This window comes from Aythya ferina, assembly GCF_964211825.1.
Source record: "Aythya ferina genome assembly, chromosome: 24".
Lineage (NCBI taxonomy): Eukaryota > Metazoa > Chordata > Aves > Anseriformes > Anatidae > Aythya > Aythya ferina.
Genome location: NC_140322.1, coordinates 3,474,006 through 3,496,410, shown reverse-complemented (window position 1 = coordinate 3,496,410; position 22,405 = coordinate 3,474,006). Strand labels below are relative to the sequence as shown.

The 22,405-nt window shown below is 44.0% G+C and overlaps 3 protein-coding genes and 1 long non-coding RNA gene across 11 annotated transcripts in view; 3 read left to right on the top strand and 1 right to left on the bottom strand.

Moving 5' to 3' along the window:
• Positions 1-252: 252 nt before the first annotated feature.
• On the top strand, positions 253-5,731 carry MYCBP (MYC binding protein). The gene is made up of 5 exons (XM_084497279.1): positions 253-358; positions 523-595; positions 2,270-2,318; positions 3,226-3,355; positions 5,633-5,731. The coding sequence occupies exons 1-5, from the start codon at positions 344-346 to the stop codon at positions 5,675-5,677; spliced, it is 312 nt and encodes a 103-aa protein (XP_084353405.1). The 5' UTR covers positions 253-343; the 3' UTR covers positions 5,678-5,731.
• Positions 5,732-7,400: 1,669 nt separating this feature from the next.
• RRAGC (Ras related GTP binding C) lies at positions 7,401-17,839 on the top strand. Its single transcript, XM_084497228.1, has 7 exons — positions 7,401-7,688; positions 10,017-10,220; positions 10,889-11,088; positions 11,975-12,089; positions 13,562-13,704; positions 14,560-14,708; positions 15,742-17,839. The coding sequence occupies exons 1-7, from the start codon at positions 7,416-7,418 to the stop codon at positions 15,891-15,893; spliced, it is 1,236 nt and encodes a 411-aa protein (XP_084353354.1). The 5' UTR covers positions 7,401-7,415; the 3' UTR covers positions 15,894-17,839.
• Positions 17,499-20,140, bottom strand: LOC311423369. The gene is made up of 2 exons (XR_014685687.1): positions 19,151-20,140; positions 17,499-18,502 (listed from the first exon to the last, which is right to left on the bottom strand). It is a non-coding gene; the product is annotated as an uncharacterized lncRNA (long non-coding RNA).
• Positions 20,141-20,405: 265 nt separating this feature from the next.
• Positions 20,406-22,405, top strand: part of LOC311423355 (uncharacterized protein) — a 259,365-nt gene continuing 257,365 nt past the window's right edge. For 6 of the 8 annotated variants that reach the window (XR_014685660.1, XR_014685661.1, XR_014685662.1 and 3 more), the window contains exons 1-2: positions 20,407-20,540; positions 21,776-21,856. The gene's annotated coding sequence lies outside the window, so the exon portion shown is untranslated. Of the gene's footprint in view, positions 20,541-21,775; positions 21,857-22,405 lie in introns of all 8 variants that reach the window. The other 2 variants (XR_014685659.1, XR_014685666.1) reach the window with 2 other exon arrangements.

Genomic DNA, 22,405 nt, shown 5'->3' with positions numbered 1-22,405 from the left:
GTCAGTAATTCACTTTTTGCCATCATTAACACTTTTTAATGTCGGTAACACTCTTTTTGACATCACAGTGCATAGACACAACACTGGTATTAGGTGGAGGCCCCACAGCCTCCCCAGGCCGTAGGCCTCCCCAGTGTCATTTTAACATCAGCAACCCTCATTTTGACACGATTATCATTTTGGGGGGGATGTCCCTAACACTCCTTCTGACGTCATCAACCCTCGTTTTGACGTCACAGCGCCAGGCCGCCCCTGGGGCGTGTCTCCCGGCCCTCGTCGCCATGGCAGCGGCGGCCGCCCCGGGGCCGTAAAGGAGGCGGGCGCAGGCGCGCGGGCCGGGCCGATGGCGCATTACAAGGTAGGGGCAGCGCGGACCGGCCCCGGCGGAGCCCCCCGGGGGCTGCCCGAGGACCGGGACCGACAGCGACACCGGGACCGGCCTCGGCCTCGGCGGGGTGGGAGCCGGGCACGGGCCCGTCCGTCCCGCCCCGCCGCGCTGACCGCCCGGCCGTCCTCCCGCAGGCCGCCGACTCGAAGCGGGAGCAGTTCCGCCGCTACCTGGAGAAGTCGGGGGTGCTGGACACGCTCACCAAGGGTACGGGGCCGTGGGGGGTGCTGGGGGCTCCCCTGAGCTGTGGGGGGGTTGTTTGGGAGAGGGGGAGCTGCTCACAGGGAACTGTGCCAGGAGCAGAGGGAACGGCCTCGAGTTGTGCCAGGGGAGGTTCAGGCTGGAAATGAGGAGACATTTCTCCTCAGCAAGAGCGCTCAGGCGTTGGGACGGGTTGCCCAGGGAGGTGGGGGAGTCCCCGTCCCTGGGGGTGTTCAGGGAGAGGTTGGACGTGGTGCTGGGGGACAGGGGCAGGGGGTGGTGGTGGGGGGTGGTTGGACTGGGTGAGCTTGGAGGGCTTTTCCAGCCCTGATGATCCTGTGAGGGAAGTATCCGGAGGTGTGCCCCAGGACTGGTTAAAGGTTCCCTCCTGAGCAGGGCTCGGATCTTCTCCTGAAGCTGGCCGGTAAGCTTTCAGAGAATCATTACGGTTGTAAAACTCCTCTGAGACCATCCAGTCCTACCACCCCCTTACCACTGAAGTCACCCACTAACCCATGCCCGTAAGCACCACATCCAGCCATTGTGGAAGCAACTTGTTATCAGAACAGGGAAAAAACTTGTGCTCCACTGAAGGATGCTTTGGTTTTCTTTATGGCTTCCTCTGACTTCTGAAGTGTTCCCGAGAGCCTTCTGGCAGTGTGCTGATGTTCCTGCCTGACAACGCTCACTGTTTGAAGGGTGAACAGCAGATCTGTGATGGGAGGGAATGGGCTTCATGCTGAGGCTCTCCGCTGGGTGCGTGGGTGCTGTTTGGCTTCCTGTAGGTGTGTTTGTACTATCGCAGTTTGAAGCACGCTGTGCAATAGCAAAACAACTCTTCCAAGCACTGTGGCTTCTTGATTTTGTTTCTAATTTAGGTGCTCGGTGTAAAAGCTGTGCAGTTTGAGCACCTGAAACTGGGAGAGGGGCACTGAAGTTCCCTGCAAACACTGCTTGGGAAGGATTTATGAAACCAAACATCTTCTATGGACGTGTGTGTGCCCCTGTGGGGTGATTACATTTGGGAACTTTCAGACTGCTTATGGGGCTGGGTGCCCCAAATACAGGGTTGGCATACATATGGCTAGTTTTTTAAGCTGTTAGGGTACTGCTGCTTGTGCTGAGCCCTCTGGTACTCTGTTGTCCACAGGAGCCCCAATCCATGAAGGTTTTAGTGAAGTGAGGAATTTAATCACCTCCTCTGACAGTAGCCTTTTAGTTCTGTAGCTGTTTGGAAGCTTGTTTTAATGCATAAAGTTACAGAAGCGCTGATGTTGTCATGTAGCTCTAAGTTGTAGCTGAAGTAGAAATAACAGCTAGTAAAGGGAGAGTCTCAAAATAATTAGAAGTCATGTTTCTCTGTTGATGAGAGCCAACACTAGGGTTGTGTGTGGAACATGTCAAACTTGTCTAGGTTTGTTTTCTATGCTAGAATAGTCAAAGACTGGTTAGGGGACCAAGAAACCCCTCTCTGTCTAGCTATTACCATGTGGGATGCTCTGTGTTCTCCTGTACAGCCCTACTCTTAACATCAAAGGATGTAGGTGAGAACTTTCTTAAACAGAAGAAAGTGCTATAAACATGGCACGCAATACTTATGCCTACTGGCTGTTGGTATGTGTTTTAAAAGTAAAGAGTTGCATGAACCTTTTGAAATTGTTGAATATTTTCTGTTTGCAGTGTTGGTAGCCTTATATGAAGAGCCAGAGAAACCAAATAGTGCACTGGAGTATCCTTTTTCTCTTCTGTGGAGTGCTGCTGGGGACTTGCCATGCAGTGTCAGTGCTGTTTCACACTTCCAGATGAACTGGAGAGACTTGCTCAGAAGACTTAAACTCAGAATGTGCCTTTTCTAGGTGATTTTAGTTACTACTAGCAGTCTTAGTGGATCAAGAGCCACCTGTAAGACAATATATAATAGACAATTGGAAATTCCTTTGGTGCTAAACCACTTCCAGTAACCTTAAAACCTCCGGCATTTTCCAGCGTTTCTGGCTGCAGTTTATTATCAAAGCGTTTGGTAATATTCACATGCGTGTATCAGATTATTCTTGGTTGAAAACTTGTCAGAGAGCTAACCAAGTCTGACAGGATGCAAGAGAATCGTGCTCATCAGTGTGTCAACATTTATGAAATTAAGTTACAGGCTACTACAAGATGTCGTAGACCTGCAATGTTAGAAGAGATTACTGTATCTGTGGCTTCTGAAGTCTGCTTCTTCACACTGCCCCTTCTAGTAGTATTTGAGTACAAGAAGGTAAAGAAAAAAAGTTAAAGGCTTTATTTCTTGCTGTTTTGGAGGTAGCCTACCTTTTTTTTCCTTTTTCTTTCTAAATGTTTGAAACACAAATTGAAAAGCTACCATATTCTGCATTTCAGAGGAAAGAAAAGGTTAGTGTAGTAAAATGTGAGCATCTCATATGTACAGATGTCACTTCTTTGTGTGATATACCAATGAACTTGAAAGGCTTTCATATTTTTGGTACTTTATCCTGTAGGATGAAAAGCTCTGTAGTAATTGAAGTGGTTTAATGCAATTTTGGTCACGTTTATTGCATCACTAACTTTTAATTAAGTGTTACAATTAAAACAGTTATGCTGTCTAACGGAAGAAATACTTAACATCCAAATACCAGCTTTCTGAAGCATCATTTGGGAGCTTCAGCTCCTGAGAATCCAGAAATAGAGGCACTTCGCCTGGAAGTGGCAGAGATGAAAGAAAAATACGAAGCTGTGTTGGAAGAAAATAAAAACCTGAAAACCAAGGTAAAAGTCTGTCTGGTATTCTGAAGTACTTCTGCATTCCACAAGCAGATACTTTGAGGTTTACAATACAGCTAACTTTTTTCACTAGAATAACTGATAAATGTTGTTAACATTGTTTAGCCTTGGGGCTGAGGAATGCCAGCTCATTCCTGGTAGACTTCTGTGTAGTAATTGTTTTGATGGGAGACTTGCATTCTATAATCTAGCTTTACTAACTAGAGAATTTACTTTGTAAAAAATTTATGTATGAAGACTAATTCCCTATTATCACTCAGTTCTATCTGGATATATTTAAGTTGCCTGATACGATGTAGCTTAGGCTTCCACAAGAGCTTTGAAAAAGAGGGTGGTGGTGGGAAGCCAGTGTAACTACTGTAGAGGCTTTTAAAGGGCTAACTGAAGGAGGAAAATTGTGTGTTAGTTTTTGTATCCTGGTATGGATTTATACATGGCAGGATTTTACCAGTGGAGGTCACTCTTATCACGTTGAACATTAACTTGCCCTTTAGTTAAAACAGCTCTGGTACTCCTGTGTCTGCAAGGCTCTGGTGAATGCAGGGCTGTTCCTTAAGGGGTCCCTAGGCCCTCTAAAAGAGCTCAGAGATGTGAACAGCTTCCCTTTTAGATGGTAATGACTGTAAAGTGAACAAGAAGTTTCAAAGGAAAACTGTGAGAACCTTAATGAGCTGGTGTCAGGGCTTTAAGCCACTGTGAGCTTCCATGTCTTTGAAGGGGATGGCTCTTCTCTCCTGTGTGAACATCCCCATGTTTATTCTTGTGTCCTAAACAACTACTGCTGCTTCCCTTCTGGGAGAAGGGATCCTTGGGCATTACTCCCTCTTCTGGAGCGTCCTCTTGCTTACCTAGCAATTCTTAACTAGTATCTGCTGAGTCCTTGCAGCTACGTTTGTTTATGCTTACTAGGAAACACAACAGAGAGCATCCTGCCCCCTCTTGTGGGAGTGGCAGCAGACCAGCAGGCAGCTTGCTGTAGCTGAGTTGAAAATGCAACTAGTAGTAAGTGGACGTGTGAAAGCAGAGGGTCCTGGGTCTCTCTTAAAGAGGTGTAGCTAAAATTTGTTTTAGGAAAGCAAGCTTTCCATAAGCCAAGCCTTTTACTTGTACTTTGGCCTTCTTCATCTTTGAATGTTAATTTTTATTTTGTGTTTTCCATTATTAATGTTTTTTTCTTTTGTTCCCTTATCATTACCTGTCATTCTGACACAGAAGTTGTATGGATGAACTCACACGGACATTCTCAGCAGGGAAAACTGTTAGCTTTATTTTCGGCACTCCTCTAGCATAAAATACACCCCTCTAATTGTGCCCTTATTGGTAACTTCAGTCATGCCTGAATAAGTGTTTTGCTGCTGTGTTAATCTGTGAAGAGCTGTTATTTTCCTTAAGCTTACTGAATGTTATGTATTTACATGGGGGTGGGGGCAGAAATGCAACAGTTGGGTCCTTACAGGGAAGAAATCTGATTTCAGGTTGTATAGTGACCATCTTGTGTGGTAAACTCTAGAAGAACATGCTAGAAATGCTGTTTTTGTGGTTCTTGTGAATGCCACAGTGGCTGCTGTAAATCAGTATTGCTACAAGGGACACGATGGTATTTTAATTTGTTTTGATGTATTGATTTTTTAACCTACTTCACAGATTGCAGGATGAGGGGTAGAATCTTAAGTGAGGAAGCTGGACTGGCATGTTTCAGACTCAGTCCTGGCACTCAAACTGTTTTTGAAGCTTGAGCTTATCTTTTATGTTACCGAGGTCAAGTAAACATCTTAATGTTTCTTTGAAAATAACTTTCCAAGTAAAGGTCACACTTTAATGCATGGCTGCCTAGGCCATGCCTTCTAGAAAGAATAATCAAAGCTAGAATGATTTCAGAAAGTGTTTAGATACCCTTGCTACGAGAAAAAATACTTAATTTTATCTCAGTACAAGTCAAAACTTAGGAGACACTGATCAATACCAGCTGCTATTTTAGATTAATAGTACTTCACGAGACCTAGAACAAGAAATGGGAAAATGAAAGTGTACTAGAAAAGCCCACTTCTTACAGCTGTGTGATTATACAATGCAATAACTTGGTGCTTTGAAGGGTTATTTTGTTGCTTAACTTGAAAATGGACATGCATAACTGCCTGTGATGGATTAAAATACAAAAAGAAAATGCAGCACTTCCAGACCAGACTGCCTTTCATACTTTTTAATGTAGAAGTTGTCCCTAAGATGTTGTACCTAACTGAATTCCTCTCTTTAAATCCACAGCTGGCTCAGTATGAACCACCTCAAGAAGAGAAGCATGATGAATAACAGTAGTTACTCCTTTAATGCCTTGATTTAATAAAGGGCTTCCTGAGAACCGCAGTCCTGACTCTTCTGTGTGAACTCTGCACATCTATTTAGGTACCCGATCATCTTAAAGGAAAACAAGTGTTTTGAGTGTGATTTCTGTGCAGCTGCACCACCAACTGATGAATTTAGACATGCTGGCCAATCTTCCTGCTTTCTGTGCTGCAGAAAAGGTTGCTGTTATGATTAACTTGTAGAGAAATGTGCCTGCCAACTTTGTGTAAGTTGCATATCATGGTCGATGATCCCATTAAGCTGCTGATCTCTTGGTATTCTCTCAGCTGGGAGGAGGGAGGAACCAGCTGTAAAAGCAAGACCTCCAAAGCATGTTGCAGGCTGGTACTTGGTACTGCAGTTAGGCTTCTGCTGAAGCTGGTGTAGGGCAACTGTCTGTTCAAAGTGGCATCAGGAATGGGTATAGTTAAGTGAGGGACACAGCATGCTGCTGGAGCTGCAGTACCCCCTGCATCATTTCATAGTGCTTCAGAAATGCAGAATTGTCGAATTGTCCTTCACGGGAAAGGTGCATTTCAGAGAGCATCATTTTTTTCCAATCCTAGAACTAGGAACTTTAAAGGCAACTGTTGATGGGGAAAAATGTGGGGAGATAAGGAGACAGAAGTGCAGTAGTTGTTTATGTACAAGATCTACTGGCTAGTAGAATAAGTTGTTTCTAGGATTGGTCTTGCACCTGGTCTTAGAGGTGTGGTGAGAGAGCAGAGCTGCTGAGGTCAGTGTGCAAATTGAAATCAGGTGCTAATGAATGTACTGGCTTCTTACCTTGCTGCTGTACCTCTTCTTGATCTAGAGAGGACAGAAAAGAGCTAAATGAGTAGGTAATGCTGTGTTAACTCTTAAAAACAAAAACAAAATCTAAAACTCAACGTGCTGCTTCCCTCTCACCGCTGTTGCAGAAGGTAAGTTAGGATGTGTATGCTGCATTCAGTTGCAGCCTGGGGAAGGACTGGGAGGGGTGGTGCTGTAGGGAATGTGTCACAGCTGTGAGGGGGTGGTGCTGCTCAGAGCACACCTGGCCCTGGGAACAGCAGGCAGGTCAGGTGTTGGGCTGGGGCAGTTGTAGGGTGAGAAAGCATCAGCTGGGAGGGCGATAAGGGGCGCTTACACTTCTCTCCGGTCACCCCTCTGCTGGTTTTGCCTTTGGTCGTGTGAGCCTTAAACGGGGCTAGGGACAGACTGACAGCCCCGTAGCACAGCTTCACGCGAGGGCCGAGCCGGGCAGCTGCTGCCGGGCGATATTAGCGAGTGGTTAACGAGCAGGGCGAGAAAAGGACCGGGCAGGGCGAGCCCCGCTCCCGGGGCGGCCGCTGAGGCCGGGAGCTGCGGGGCACGATCGGGGCTGGCGCATGGAGCGTGGTGGCCACGCCCCCTGTACGTAGCCACGCCCACCCCCATTCACTCCCCGACCCGTGGCCACGCCCACCCCACTCACCACGCCCCTCGGGCCATTCACCGCGCCCCCCACGCTTAGCCCCGCCCCCTCTCCCCGCCCCTCCGGCTCACGTGCAGCCGCGCCGTCAGGTGACTCGGGTCTTGTGCCCGGAGCCACCCTACCTTGCTGCTGCCTCCCTCAGCCAATGGGCGGCGCGGAGCCGGCGGCTCAGCCAATGGGCGCGGGGCCGGGCGGCGTTGGGTTGGCGCGGCAGGCGGAGGCCCGGCGGGGCGCAGGGCGGGGGCGGCCATGGCGCTGCAGTTCGGCGGCGGGGGCGCGGCGGGCGCGGCGGAGGAACCGGCGCTGGTCGGGGGCAGCTTCGGAGCGGCGGACGCCTTCCCCAAAGACTTCGGCTACGGCGAGGAGGAGGAGGAGGCGGAGCTGGACGGCGGCCCGGGCTCCGGAGGCCCCGGAGGCGGCGGAGGAGCGGGCGGGCCCGGCGGCGGGGCGGGCGGGGCGGACTCCAAGCCGCGGATCCTGCTGATGGGGCTGCGGCGCAGCGGCAAGTCCTCCATCCAGAAGGTGAGCGCAGGGTACCCGCCGCTCCTCCGGGTCGGTGCCGGTGAGGGCAGGCTGCGGAGAACCGGGGGAGGCCGTCCCGGTGTGGACAGGACCCCCCCAGGTGTGCCCGGCCCCCCCGGTGGTCGCCACCCCCTCCCCAGGGCAGCTGGCCCCGGGTCCGTCGCCTTCCCGAGGCGCTGCCGGTGCTCAGCGGGAGCGGCCCCGGCCCCGCCGCCGGTTCCCGTAGGGGCAGAGGCTGCGCTCCCCCCGCTGCAGGCCGCGGCGAGGTGCTGGGCGAGGAGGAAGTGGTGCTGGGAGCCTCCGGTGGTGGGTGCTAAAAGAACGCGGAGCTGGGGGTGGCGGGGCCGTGTCTGCAGCTCCGGGGTTTTGTTTGCTGGGGCTGTGGGGGAGGCACGGGGGGTGTCAGCCCGGAGCAGGGGGCTCTCCGGTTTCCCTGTAATGCAATCGCGGCCCCCTTCGGGGCTTTCTATAAAACTTCTCTGCAGAGGAGCCTTTTTTGCATGTTGCACGCAAGGAGGAACGGATCCGCTGCTGGTAGCGGCGCTGCGCAGGCTGCGTGGTAATCCCCAGGCTGGGCTGCGCCACTGGGTCCTGAACCGCAGCCTGGGACTCCTGCTGTCGCTGGGGACTCGTTCCTTTGCTTAGGCAGGGTTTACAAATCGCTCTGGAGCTGTTAGAAAACACTTACTTTGTGCTCTGAAACACAGACGGGGCTGTCACTGCCCTCCAGGCTCTCCAGTCACCTGTCAGTACCCAGGCCTGCTGCCCCCCCGCATACGTGCAGATGTCGTGGTGGCACCGAAAGGTTTCTTCTGAGTCTGGGCATGGGAATGGCAGCCCCCACAGGCTGTTACTGGAGATCTCAGTGTTATCCACAGCTGGAAGTTGTGAAACCTGAAAGCCGGAGGGATCCAGTAACCCCAAATTGTGGCTAGATTTGAAGACTTTGCAAGTCACTTCATAGATGCAGCCTTTCTTTTTCTTCTAAGCAAAGGTGGGAGCACCAGCTATGTCAGCCACGCACCGCTTTGGGAAAGTGGATGATGACATTGCTTCTCAGAGACTCATCTGCTTTAAACGTAATTCATTAATTGTGTCCTGCTCCGCGTGAGGGATGCCGAGTTCCAAAGGAGTGTTGATTTCCAGGATGCCTTAAAACTGTTCTTCAGACCCCAAGGGATGTCTAGTCCTCGCAGTAAGGCCACTACCTGCCTAGAACTGCTCTCACTTCTCCATACCAGTGTCGTGCTGTATGAAACCTCACTCAGACCCTAGCTTCCTCAAACCTTGAGGAAGTGAATTTCTTTCCCCTTATTTCTAAAAATCTGACATATTACTTTCAACCTCACTGTGCAACCATTCGGTGTGCTGGGTGTGGAGCTGTTTGTTTTCAGTTTGACAGAGAGTGTTGCATTCACTCTTCTTAATGGTTGACTTTTATAACGGTGTGAAACATTTAAAAGAATAAAAGAAACATTTCATGTAGCAGTCCTAGAGTTCAACCACCTTACCGTTTGTAGTAACATTTGTGACAGGCAGTCCAGTTGCTGTAGCACAACATTTGCTGTTGAAGCTGACAGCTTTTGTTACAGACTGCTTTGCTGTGGGCTTACATGTTTCTGTTTGTTCAGGAAAGGGCTAAAATCCCAGTGGAGCTTTGTGAGTACTAGCAATAACTGTGTCTTTCAGCACTGCAGCTAAACTGTTTACCAACTAGCATGGTAGTTTGATAGTTTTCAACATTCCTCTGGGGTACTTGAAGGGAGAACGTGAGCAAAGATAAACCAGTCGCTAACAGCAGGTGAACTACCCTAGGTTCAGGGCCCTAAAACAGAGATGTATTTCTGTAAGCTTACATTGTAGTGTAGCAATGGTTCGTTTCTATTGCACTATAAACTGCTTTCAGTCTGGTGTTGGGCATTTTGTAGAGGAAATTCTAGGGCTAGAAAAGAACAGTTCTTAAAAGCTTGTGGTTGCTTAATAATGTGGTGGCTTTACACCTGATGCAATATGGCTAATACAGCAACATTTTGAGATACTGTGTTTGACTTGCAAGGAAGAAAGAGCAACTGGGTCGGTGTCGTTAGGCAGTATCATTATTTAAGCTTGTAAAAATATTTAACTGAATTGAGTTGCTTGGCTCTAACAGTAGGTTATTTGCTTAGCTGATGAACCAGGCTGTCTCTTCACCAAAAGGGAAAAGTCCCTGTAGGAAAAGCCATACTCTTCAGAGCGGATAAACCTATTTGTAAGATTCAAGTCACAGAAGTTTCAACAATCTCTTCTACTGAGGCCAAGTCAAGGCTATTGTTTGTGTTCTTTTAACAGGTGGTATTTCACAAAATGTCTCCCAATGAGACCCTGTTCTTGGAAAGCACCAACAAGATCTATAAGGATGATATTTCCAACAGTTCGTTTGTGAATTTCCAAATCTGGGATTTTCCTGGACAGATGGACTTTTTTGACCCAACGTTTGATTATGAGATGATCTTCAGAGGAACAGGTGCTCTAATATATGTTATTGATGCTCAGGTAACTTCTTAACAATTCTTAGTGATTTGTATTTTACTTTGTGAGAGGAACAATTGGGAATCTAATAATTTGGATTTTTAAATAAGGTTTTGTGAAACCTTTCTTACGTATGAAAGGCTGTGTTGGCCATCTCACTTTCTGGTGTGTGATTCTTAGTTCTGTGAACTGATTATGTGGAACATGCAGCCCCTGTGGAGACGGTGGAAGGGGGCAGGTACTCTGAAATACTTCACTTGTGGGAATCTGATGTGCTAAATGGTCTGAATGATCCAATTATCCCCTTCCTCTGCTGTTGAATACTATGGAGTTCATGTAATAACAGCGTGCTTCTGACCTCAGTGTCAAGGTACTGGTACTGTTAGGTATCTGTTAGCTTCTAATGGACTTAAGAATCGTGCCGTTGGAGAGTACCTGGTTATTGGGACCGTTACTGCTGCGTTTTGCTGGAGTTGAAGTTTAAGCTGCCTTTTGCTATGAAAGCTGGTTTGGTATAATTGCGCCTTGCATAGCTAATGAAACAGTCTAAGCCACTTGGATTCCTGAATCTCCAAGGTATTCTCTTCTCCCAAACTTCTGTTTCATCACAGAAGTGAAATGAAGTTCTTGTACTGAAAGGAGTTATTGAAGATAGAGGCTTTTCATTCATTGCTGCCAAAACTTATTTACAGGATGACTATATGGAAGCTTTAACAAGACTCCACATCACAGTTTCAAAAGCCTACAAGGTCAACCCAGAAATGAACTTTGAAGTTTTTATTCATAAAGTTGATGGTTTATCGGATGACCATAAAATAGAAACTCAGCGGGATATTCATCAGAGGGCTAACGATGACCTTACAGATGCTGGGCTTGAAAAACTTCACCTTAGGTGAGTTACAAAATATTGGCATATGTGATTGTGCTGTTGCTGATAATGCGTACAGACTATGGGGTTTTAGATGTCATAGTGGATTGGAGTAAGGTCTTGTTAATTTCTTAAAGTTATAAAATAAACTGTTGAATTTTTGGCCAAATCTCAGCTAGCTACCTGACTAAAATAAGGCAGGCTAGCGTATCAGTTTCCAATCAACAGGCTTATGAATAAGCTTGCTGATAATTCAAGATCCTCTTGCATAGCTTTCATTCAGTGTAACAGGCCAAATCTGTACAAGTGGCCTGGAGAGGCAGGGGAGGGAGGACAGAAGAAGCTGTGTTCTAATACTGTCTACCACTGGCTTTTCAGTATGACTGGTTTAAAAGCTTGGTCTCTTTCTTGATATTTGACCTGCTTTTTAAGGAATCTTTTACTGAAACCTTTAAAACAAACTATCTTTTTTTTTTTTTTCTTTTCCTGTTTTTACTATTTTATTTCTTATGGGGCCTTTAATTATGGCCAGTCTCTCAGTGTCAGTGTGACAAAGTGGAAGGTCAGGAGCAGGACTTGATGAAACCTAGTTAGCCATTTAACTCCTTTGCATTAAGTATTCTTGTAGGCTCAGCGTGTTGTGACAGCAAATTCATTTTATTTTTTTGCTCTGTTCTCACATCTCCTGTGGAAGCCTATATTGTGTTTACTCCAGTTTCAGAAATGATGTTCTTGATGGAGCAGCCAAAGATATCTGTGATAAAACATCCTAGTTTAATTACCAGGCTTGAATGTTAGAAAATAAAGCTTTAACATTTTGAATTGTGATTCTAATAGACTCATGAATCTGTTTTTTTTTTTTTTTTTTTTTTTTTTTTTTTTTCCCTTTTCTCTTCCCCCCTCACCTCAGCTTTTATTTGACCAGTATCTATGACCATTCAATATTTGAAGCCTTCAGTAAAGTGGTTCAGAAGCTCATTCCGCAACTGCCAACACTGGAAAATCTACTAAATATCTTTATATCAGTAAGTGTTAATTCAACAGAATTGTAATTGAATTATGTGGAACAATGAAGCAAGTCCTTCTGCTAAGGGACGCTGGCCTTGGGAGATTTGGGTGGCTTTCAGCATTGTTGTACTCATCCTAATTGTCTGCATTAGAAGTTCTGTACCAGAGCTAAACTGTACTGGTCTGTGCTTCATCCAGGTTTCTCAAAATACTGTCGAAGTGTAGTTTGGCTTGTTGTAACTGCTGATAAAGAAGGCTTCTGCCAGCATGATACACTAATTAGTCTGTCAAGGTGCTTAGTAGTGTAATGTAGCTGTGGTGCCAAGATGTTTTTTTTCATATGAACTTCACCTTAAACCAAACTGTCAATTTCATGTGGCCTGCAAAACCTTTGTCCTTATTTTAAAGTTCGTGTTTTTTACAGAATTTGTGACATAGAATTTTGTGCTATGTACTTTAAATCAAATGAAATACCAACCTAGGGACAAGGCTGAAGTAGCCTGTCTTTCATCTGAGTTATGTCTGAGACTGTTGTAGGCGTGTGGACAACATGGAAAATTACAGTTGGGATTGAGAGGAGCTGCGTGGGTCAGATGCATCACCCCATGCTACTGTTTGAAGCTTGCTTCCCGTTGGCAGAGGACTGTAATAACCTGGCCCAGCGGATAATGGGCATGTTCATGCTGCTCAGTGCCATGAGAGTACAGCGTGGCCCTGATGCTAAAAGGATAGGTTAGATCCTTTCAGCATGCTGGCTTGATACTCACACAGGCTAGGATAAAGCAATAATGAATGCTCCTGGTGCGTAAATAGAACTTAAGCTTTGCCAGAAATCCGTGGTGTATATGTGGTTAACTCGCTTAACAGCAGAAGGCTTCTGAACTTAGGAGCACGTGAACTTTGCTAAAGTGCTTAAAGTTACATGTGGGATGGTACAATTGGCTGCGTGCTCTTCCTTTATCATAACTGCCATAATAAGATATTCTTTGTGGAGTCAAAAGTTTAGAAGCTGGCTTTATTGGCTCTGCATGGCAGCTGCATCACACAGTCACTGAACTGCCGAGATACTACAACAGCGTGCTGACACGCTTTGTTGCTATGAAGTAACTCATCTCTGAACCTGGTTTATCAGGTGAATATGCAGCTCTTCTGGTGTTAATAGAACAGAAACTATAATGCTGAATTTAGATTCTGGTAGCAGAGTAAAATATATTTTTAATTACAATCTAGTAAATAATAAACTAAAAGTAATTCTAACCAAGTCCCAAGCTTTACATTTTGTCAGCTAGAAGGTGATATTGATAGGTACTATAGCAACAAGGGTATTGTATTTATAAACTGTATGCTCTAGATCTTGATTCTGTTCTAAGCCTCTAGTTGTTTAAAACATTTCCTGCTATTAAGAATGTGAAAGAGTATGAATTCTACTTGAGATTTTAAAAAATGCATTTATTTTAAAAACTCATCCAAATTCTTTCTCTTTCTGAAGAATTCAGGCATTGAAAAAGCTTTTCTCTTCGATGTAGTCAGCAAAATCTACATCGCAACAGACAGTTCCCCTGTGGACATGCAGTCATATGAGTTGTGCTGTGACATGATTGATGTAGTGATAGATGTTTCCTGTATATATGGGTAAGTGATGAATACTCTTAAGAAAAAAAAATCCTTAAAAGTTGTAGAATAGGTTGCAAACTATGCAAATGGTATTGGCTTCATCATCCTGCAAGATGCTATTAGTTGTTCTATAGAGCATATTGGTTCTGTAAGTGACTAGAATAACATAACAGATGATTTGGCAGCTGGATCAACTATTTGTAATCATTTTTCTTCCTCCACTCACGTCTGTAAAAAGCCATTTGACATTTTGAAAAGGCAAGGGTTCAATGTAAAATATGAATACTGCTGTCTTGTTTGGCACAGGATGGTAGTACGCAGATATGTTAGTACCTGCAACAACTGGGGTTGATAGCATACAACAGCTCCTAAGTGTGACTTGCAAGTCACGTTGCTATCAGCCTTCTTGCTATCTCAACGGAGTAGCTTTTGCCAACTTTCAATTTGGCTCCGGTTCTTCATCTTGGCTTTTGAGGGATGCATATAGCACTTGCTTCTCCCGGTTTGTGGCAGAATTTTAGTTCAAAACACATTTTTTGAAGTGGCCCTAGAGGTGTGGTTAATTAATTAAAGGTGTGATTGTAACCTCAAAAATACAGTACTGCCAACGAATACTGCAGTGTTTAATGGTCTATCTCTTGATGGGTCAGCCCCAGGGCTGTATAACCTCTTGTCTTTTTGCAGAAGTAGCTCTACAATACTGCTATTGCTACTACAGTAACAGAAATAACACTAATAGTTTGTCCCAGTCCTTAAAACTCCATGCAGTTTTAGCTTAACACCAAAACGCGTCCCCCGTGTCACAGGTATTTGTCATTGTCATTTGTCATGAAGTTACTTATTTATGCCTTGGGTTAACTCATTCTTTCTTAGGTTAAAAGAAGATGGTACTGGAAGTGCTTATGATAAGGAGTCAATGGCAATTATCAAGCTCAATAACACAACGGTCTTGTACTTAAAGGAAGTAACAAAGTTTTTGGCATTAGTTTGCATTCTTAGAGAAGAAAGTTTTGAGCGCAAAGGTAAGAGCCTTCCCTGTTTGAATGGCTTTTGTCTAATGATTTTTATCAACTATAAAATATTAATATTGCCTTACAAGTCACCTTAATTTTGTAAAATTAAATTTATTTAATTTCATCTGGGGGTAATTTTCTCCCTTCATAGAGCTAAAATGATCTTATTTTTATTCTTGTGAATCATTGCTTGAATGCTGTCCCCCTGTTGAAATGACTCGTGTAGCTAATGAGGCCTGTGTCATTACCATCTGCTATAGTGCAGTCATTTGAATGGAGTAATGCTTATTTGTTCTGCTTGACAGGCTGCTGTGTTGTGATAGCCATATTCTCTACTTCTTGTGTTGCGCTACTGCAACCTTTTTAACATAGGACTGAAGAAATCAGCAGTGGCAGGCTAGTACAGTGGTAGGAACTTAGAGCAAAGGGTTTAATGTGTTGCAAGTTTAACCAGCTATACAGTTGCTTGGACCTGTAGCAGACAATTGGTATGAGTGGTGTTGCATATATTATGGGGTAGAAATGAAAGAATCAACCCTAATTTCTAAGTACTTGACTTAGATAGTGATGGTGTTTACCTTAGTGTTTACAGACTGTTCAAAAGAAGAAAACCAGATATGTTTTAATAACTGTACTGTACTTAGAATCATTGAAGTTGGAAAAGACCTCTAAGATCCTCTAGTGGAACTTTTTAACTTTTAACCTAGTACTGACTCCAGTTTTACATGATCTCAGAAGTTTTACCACAGTTAGGATATGCATCGATGACACCATCAGAGTGCAAGATAATGTTGAATGTTATCTGCTTTTTAATTATGAATTATACACCTTGTGTTCCAAATGAGTACTTGCTTTCTAAAAACAGTCTAAACAAATATTGGCACTAGAGTAAAAACTTAACTGTTAAATTTTCTGAATCCACATTCATACTGAATCAAGTAACAAAATAGCTGTGTGTTGAATGAAACATACTGATTTTGAAGGTCTGACTACATGTGGCAAGCTGAGCACAGTTTTTCCTCTCCCCGCCTCTCCTCGACAGGTCTGATAGACTACAATTTCCATTGCTTCCGCAAAGCCATTCATGAGGTCTTTGAAGTAGGTGTTGCCTCCCACAGAATCTGCAACCATCAAGCAAGCACCTCGAATATGAAAGCAGTGACTCACAATGGCACACCTAGGAATGCAGTCTAGAGGGAAACTAAAGACATTGGATAGACTTGTCAGCTCTTCAGTCCAAAGATTTGTGGAACAAGAGAAGAGTAGTCTGAAAGCCTGAAGTATGTTTCACAGGAGAAGAGCGGCGCTAACTGTGGCACAGCAGCTTGTAACTCATGTCCGACAACTGAAACTACTGTAAAAATACTTTGAGGCCAGTGGAGTTAGAAATGTCAGTTTGAAACCACCTTTATTGCAAGCGCAGTGGTATTTCAGTTTGGAGTCCTGTTTTAACAGTCTGTCTATGACTGATTGCCCGGTCAAAACTTAAAAATGAGAGAGTTGAGTTTAATGTGAAACATCGAACAGTCACTTGCTCAACGTTTTTTTTTAAATTATTCTGTAGAATGTCCAGTTTTGCTTAAGTTTAACCTCTTATCATGCAAAACATTGGTGGTGTTAATACTTAAGCTCGTGAAAGTCACGCTTTCTGTTTTGTGAGGCTGGTCTCACAAATCATTCCATGAAGTTCTTGCTTTCCCCAGTTTGCTCAGAGTATCCTTGTGAATTCTGTACTTGTGAAGTGGACACAAGGTAGAGCTCTGTTCTAGTGACTCGATGTTTGCTTGGAGAACTGAGCTGGAGTTTTGTTTTGAGAGATCATGATACTTTGCTTTCAGACAACACTTCTTGTTATGCCCGCTTTGATGGAAGGGAAGTGTTAAAAACCAGGAATAAACTACCTGCTCTTTTTTGCTAAAACATGGATGTCATAAATCTGTGTGATTAATCCTATTCACAAAACAATTGCATGGCTAACTAAACTGAGATGTCTGCCATCTGTTGGAATATAGCAACCAGTTTCAGCCATTTCCAAATGAAGAAACGATCATATTACTGGCTTGTGACGGTAGATCTCTCCTTACCCTCTGACTGGTAATCAAGACAATTTTTAGGAAACTATCTGAAGGTGTTATCCTTGAATAGTAATTAAATATTGGAGTGCCACAACCTAATAATAATAATGGACATTTGAAGCGTGTTGATTCTGTATTGTGGCAAACAGCTTCTTGTTTGTTGCCATGCAATCTGAATAGAATTGCGTGTATTCTGATTTTGTGAATGCTGGCCGTCATATTATGGGAAGTGTATCTGAATAGTTTTCATCTAATTTATTGGTAATATTGCTGCAGATGTCATATTGTACATCAGCCTTGTTATGCAGTAAGCTCAGCTATTGGCCCATAAAGATCTTGCCACTCTTTGCCTATCCCTATGTGTGTATAGGTGTTCTGAAGCCACTGGACCAATTGACTATCCAAGTGCCACTATAAAGGTTTCTACCAGAAGGTCTGTAACCGTAAACGATCTCTGTGACTGATGTATTTATGTGGTCAGACATAACCACAAGATTGCTTATGTGCTTATAGAATTGATTTTTATTGAACTATGTAAAAATTAACATTCATGCATTTACATTAGGGTGTATGCACATACTATGTAAATGTTTTTCCTTTGATTTAAAGCTGTTGTATGATACTCTATACATAAAGGATCTGCTCCAAAAGTTACTCAAGTCAGTAGGAGACTTGGGAATTCAAATGCTTTAGTTCCGGTCTCTGTTGGCAGTTGTCATTCTGAACCTAGGCTTAGCCCCTTTCTGGTAATGGAACTGCAGGGTTGTTTTTTTAAGGATGTGCTGTGGGCTTGTAAGATTGGGTTTTTGTGGCTTGCAAGCTCTACAACAGTGTTCAGGTACGCAAGGTGAGAGGAGAATAGGCAATATCACAGGAAGTAACAAGTCATTCCCATTTTTGTAGTGAGTTTTCCATGTTCAGAGTATGTGTTCCTCTCTGTCTTCATTCTACATGATTCTGTGCTAATAAAATGAAAAAAGATCAAACCATGGCACTATTGTTTCTGTTGGAGGGTGAGACACTTCAACAAAAGTCTAATAAAATTGGCCTATATGATTAAGCGAATAATGCCATGCTATCTTTTTTTTTTTTTTTTTTTTTTTTAATTTTAATATTATATTCCCATGTGAGACTTTAAAAAATCTAGTCAACCTTGGCTTTCCTCTCAATTTAAAGCTGACTCTTTATTGAATACTCAGTATTTGGAAGATAACTCTAGACTGTAAAGGCATGTAAGTGATAAAGAAGCTTGTTCTCTTACTTTGATTAATGATGAGCCTTAGGATGTGTTATGAAGTTCTGCTTTCTAGTGTGCCGTTTTTGTTGTTTTTCAGTTTTCTATTGCATTTATGTGTGACTCTTATTATTTTTGCTCTTAATTATCTTATTCTTGAATGATTGCATTTACTAAAAGTTAATGATAGCTTCTCAAAACAGAACATCAATATACTTGCATGATTACTGAACATTATTAGCTTCAGAAGTTAAATTTATCTCTGTTAAGGATCAAGATCTTTAAATTACTGAAACTATTCTTAATTTTCTTTCTAATACATTAATCAATTTAAGTCAAATGCTGCTATGCAAATAAGAGTGTACCTTACCCTGTTGCTGCTCTGGCAAGGCAGTTCTCAGATTTTGCTGAGATCTCTGTGGTCATGGAGGGGAAGGACAGGAGCTTTGTCTTTTCTTCCTCTTGCAGACACCTGTGTCCACTTTGCTGACCTGCTGTAGGTGGAGATACCATTAGAGAAAAAAAGGGAAGGTAATATGACAGCCTCTCCAGTAATGGAGGTCTGAAATTGTAAAGGAGGTCATTGAGTAGTGCTTCATCTTTTTTTTTTTTTTTTTTAATCTCTGAATCTACAGTCTTTTTTTTTTTTTTTTTTTAAACTAAGACCTGAGGATGTGCACTTCTAAGGAGGAAGAAAAAGGGGTAGAAGGGGAGCAGCCTGCAAGAAGGAATGAAATATTCTTTCTTTTGAAGAGTAGGGCAGTCTCTGTGAGCTGCCCTCAAAACTGAGGAAGCTGGCACTGCAAAGGCCTGCGATGGCTGTAGCAGCAGAGGGGCCAATGGCGTAGCAGTCGGATCAGTAAAGGAGCCCACAGCTCCCTCACTGTCTGGCAAACCACATGTTTCTGATTGTGGCCCCACATGGCTCTTTAAGGCCTCAGAGACTGCTCGCCAGGGGCCAAGCAATCCCACTGCATCCTTGTCATTTTTAGTTGCAGAGTCCCAAACCTTGACATCAATTTGGTCCCATATTTCAGGATCATAAACTGTCCAATTGTTAATAAGGAGAATAAGCTGTAAGGTTACCAGGACAGTCTTTATTGCTAAGGACGTAGGATTCCCCATAATGTGCAACTGCTTACCAGTGAGGGGCAGTTGTGTGCTGGCTCTGCTTCTCTCAGCTTGAGCGTCTTCCCAGCACCCGTGTGCCATTTCCAGTGCCTTTTTGTATGAGCTTCTTTGAGCAGTTTGCCGAGTTTGGCCGAACCTATCTTCATGAGGCAATTAATATGCCTGCTCCAGTCCTGGTCTCCGTTCTGCTAGCCTGTTCCTTTTAATTCCTTCTTTCTGCTTCTTTATTGACATAACTTCATCGTGTTGTCTTTCTTTTTTATCTTGAGGGCAGGCTCCCCTCTTATACTCTTCTTCCCGCAGCAGTTCTTTTCAAAACTTTTCATTGGTCAAACAACTTTGCATATAACAGCAACAGCAAACACCCAGAAACTTCCATGCCTTAATGGCTGGAGAACAAGAAACCCGAGACTGCACGGAGTCTCCTGAATCACCCTTCTTTGTTCCGTCTAAACTCTTTTACATTCCTGATGGCCTCATTATTAAGAGTCTGATGTTCTCACCAACCACAGGGCTTGCCTACCCCCATGGCCACACTCCCACATCTCCTCCTTCTTTATTAATATCAACCATCTTCTCGACACGAATTACCACTCCATATATAACAAGGGCAAGGCCAACCCCGGGCAGAGGTTCAAAACTTTAAGGTCGTCTCTAGCTGCTGTCTTTAAGACCCAAGTTGTCCCGTCACTCAGAACGAGTGCCCTTTCCCTCAGCCCTTCCCGCCCTCCCCCTGCCTGAGGTGCGGCCGGGACTGGCCGCCGCCTCACCCCGTGCTGAGGCGAGAAGATGCCCGGGGGCTCCGGTGCTGCCCTCCTCGCTTGTGGCTTCCTCACCAGCTGTGACCTGAGGTGCTGAGCAGCCATGGATGGGCCCGGCCTTCTCCTGAGGTGGCCGCCCCAGTCGGCAGGGGGTAAGTTGTGCTGAAGGCCCTGGCGCAGGGGAGAGGCGGGAGCGGCCATTTTGTCGCTCGTTCCCCTCATGGTCCGCGGCGGGGAAGTTGTGGCGCCCATCGCCTGAGGTGAAGTTGTGCCTGGCACTTTCAGGCGCTGATTTTCGGTGCCTGGTGGGTGTGCACTAACCTGCTGAAAGCTTAGAACCTCAGAAGCTGTCATATGGGCCTTGCTGTGTGGGATGTGATGGACTTTGGGACCTGTTCCTAAGTCTGAGTACGTACTGTGTGGCACCTGTGTGTCTACGGGCTTTTCTCGTTTATAAAAGACTTTGAATTCTCTTTAGTGCTGAACAGCTCTTCTTAGCTTTGAGTACCTACTCGCAGTAGATGGCACCCTTGTAACGTGTCTACAAGAAGTTTTTCAGAAATGTTTCCTAAAGCCATCTTCGCTTGCTGTCTGAAGCACACCTTCAAGGGATGAGCAGATGTCCAGTCACCACTGCATGGTAAGAGAAGTTCTGAGGTATTTAGAGGCTTCCTTGAAGACTAGGTTAACCTTTAAATAAGAGCAGCTGAGGAAAACTGGGTTTTCCTCAAAACTGAGAGAAGTGTTCTGTAGGAATTGGTTTTGATAGTCTGTTTTTTTTTTCAGTGCTGGAGTGTTTCTTTTTGGCTCAATATTTGGTAAAAAATATTTTATTGTTTGGATATTTATTTTGTTTGGCTTTTGTCCTTCTGTCAGAAGTGAATGTTTTTTTTTGGCCCCAAAACAGTCATGTTAGGATATTTTCCTTTGCGTTATGAACACCAAGTGTATTCTCCATGCTTTAAAACTATTGTCATGTTTCCTTATTTTCAGTATGTCTTTTCACTCCATTTTTCTGGTCTTAATTTCTGAACTGCTGTCCCCTAAGCATGAACGGGAAAGAATTACTGTTTTTCTCATTTTTCATTAACATTAAATTAACCCTAGCTCGTTTTTTGGGTATGCTTTGGAAGGGGTGTAAAGGTGGTGCTAGTGGGCATCTGTTGTCTCCAGGTGCACAACTTCATTAATGGCACTCGTTAAAATAATGGATCTTGTAAAAATAGAAGGGAGAGCTGTATCACAGAAGAGTCTTGGCAGGATCTTACTTGTTGGTTCATATCAGTTTTAGTCAGGCAAGTACTAATTGTGTATTATTTCTTCAGTGAGTCTAAGGGGAATCCCAAAAACACGTTCATTGATGGCAAACTTGGTTTGAGTAAAAGTATACTCCTTTAGAAAAAAAAATCCCCCCCACATCCTAGTTTTGTCTTTTAGGTGAAAACACTGTGCATCACACGTACAGGCCAAGCCAAGCAGCCAGTTGTTAGTTCCTTGTCCACTGATGTAGGCTTCAGTTCGACAGCTAGTGTGCGCAGCTGTACCTTGTTACCTGCTTCTCACTTGAGGGGAGTGCTTGGCACAGCTTCCAGTGTGAGCTTGTGGTCTTTTTACTGACAGAGCTTACGCAGGTTTTGTTTCCCTTTGCTCTTGTAAGAGATTATTGTCTTCAGAACAGTGTTACAGCTTGGAATGTAATAGCACCTAGTGCACGTAAATAGGTTCTTTAATATCTTTTCTGTTGTCATTTTTATTACTGACCTTTTTACAGCATAAACACGGAAGTCTATAGAAATACAACTCCAGCTAGTATTAATAAATCAGTCCAAGCTAAGCCAAACCAATCTATAACAGTTTATTTTTTATTTTTTCCAGTTACAGAGAACACAGGTTCAGGGCTCACAAAGCCTCCCTAAAGACTGGTTTGCTGCTTTCTCAGTTTTACTGATGGCAAAGGTAGGATGGTGGGTCATGTCCTCTGGATTACTGAGGCTGCAGTCAGTGCATAGTACTGGGTATTTAATTGTTACAAAATGAGGCTTCCTAATTATTTTTTATGAACTACTAATTTGTCTTTGGTAGCAGGGAATAAGGCCATATTTGCTAGCCTCATGGATGTGATGGAGGATGAAAGATTGTTCTGTCTGTCTGTTTCTGTCCTTTATGTATGTTTTATATTAGAATATTCTAGTTTCCCTGCCTGCTTTTCTTACCTTAGATAATGCCATTTTTTTTCATCAATCAACTAGGTAAGGAAGAACTAATTATTCTGATTTACCTTTCAGACACCTGGTGAGGCAAGTGAAGAAAAGCAGTCAGGGACCATTCAGAAGGAAAAGAACCAATTAAAATCAATCTGTGTTTAAGCAGGAGATTAGAAAAATGCTGGAGCTTACAACTGAGGCATTTGAAGAGTAGAGCATTTGCAAGGTCCCCACTAAAGAATCTGAATTGTTCCTTTTGTGGAGATTTTCTTGTCAAGGCAAAATAGACAGTATTCCAAAA

What these genes read in the sequence shown, in the direction of transcription:
- MYCBP (XM_084497279.1), top strand. An exon ending in AAACCAAATAGTGCACTGGA is followed by an intron (nt 2,319 to 3,225) that starts GTATCCTTTTTC and finishes TCCAAATACCAG; the next exon opens with CTTTCTGAAGCATCATTTGG. An exon ending in ATAAAAACCTGAAAACCAAG is followed by an intron (nt 3,356 to 5,632) that starts GTAAAAGTCTGT and finishes TTAAATCCACAG; the next exon opens with CTGGCTCAGTATGAACCACC.
- RRAGC (XM_084497228.1), top strand. Translation starts at nt 7,416, where the DNA reads ATGGCGCTGCAGTTCGGCGGCGGGGGCGCGGCGGGCGCGGCGGAGGAA. An exon ending in GCAAGTCCTCCATCCAGAAG is followed by an intron (nt 7,689 to 10,016) that starts GTGAGCGCAGGG and finishes TTCTTTTAACAG; the next exon opens with GTGGTATTTCACAAAATGTC. An exon ending in TATATGTTATTGATGCTCAG is followed by an intron (nt 10,221 to 10,888) that starts GTAACTTCTTAA and finishes ACTTATTTACAG; the next exon opens with GATGACTATATGGAAGCTTT.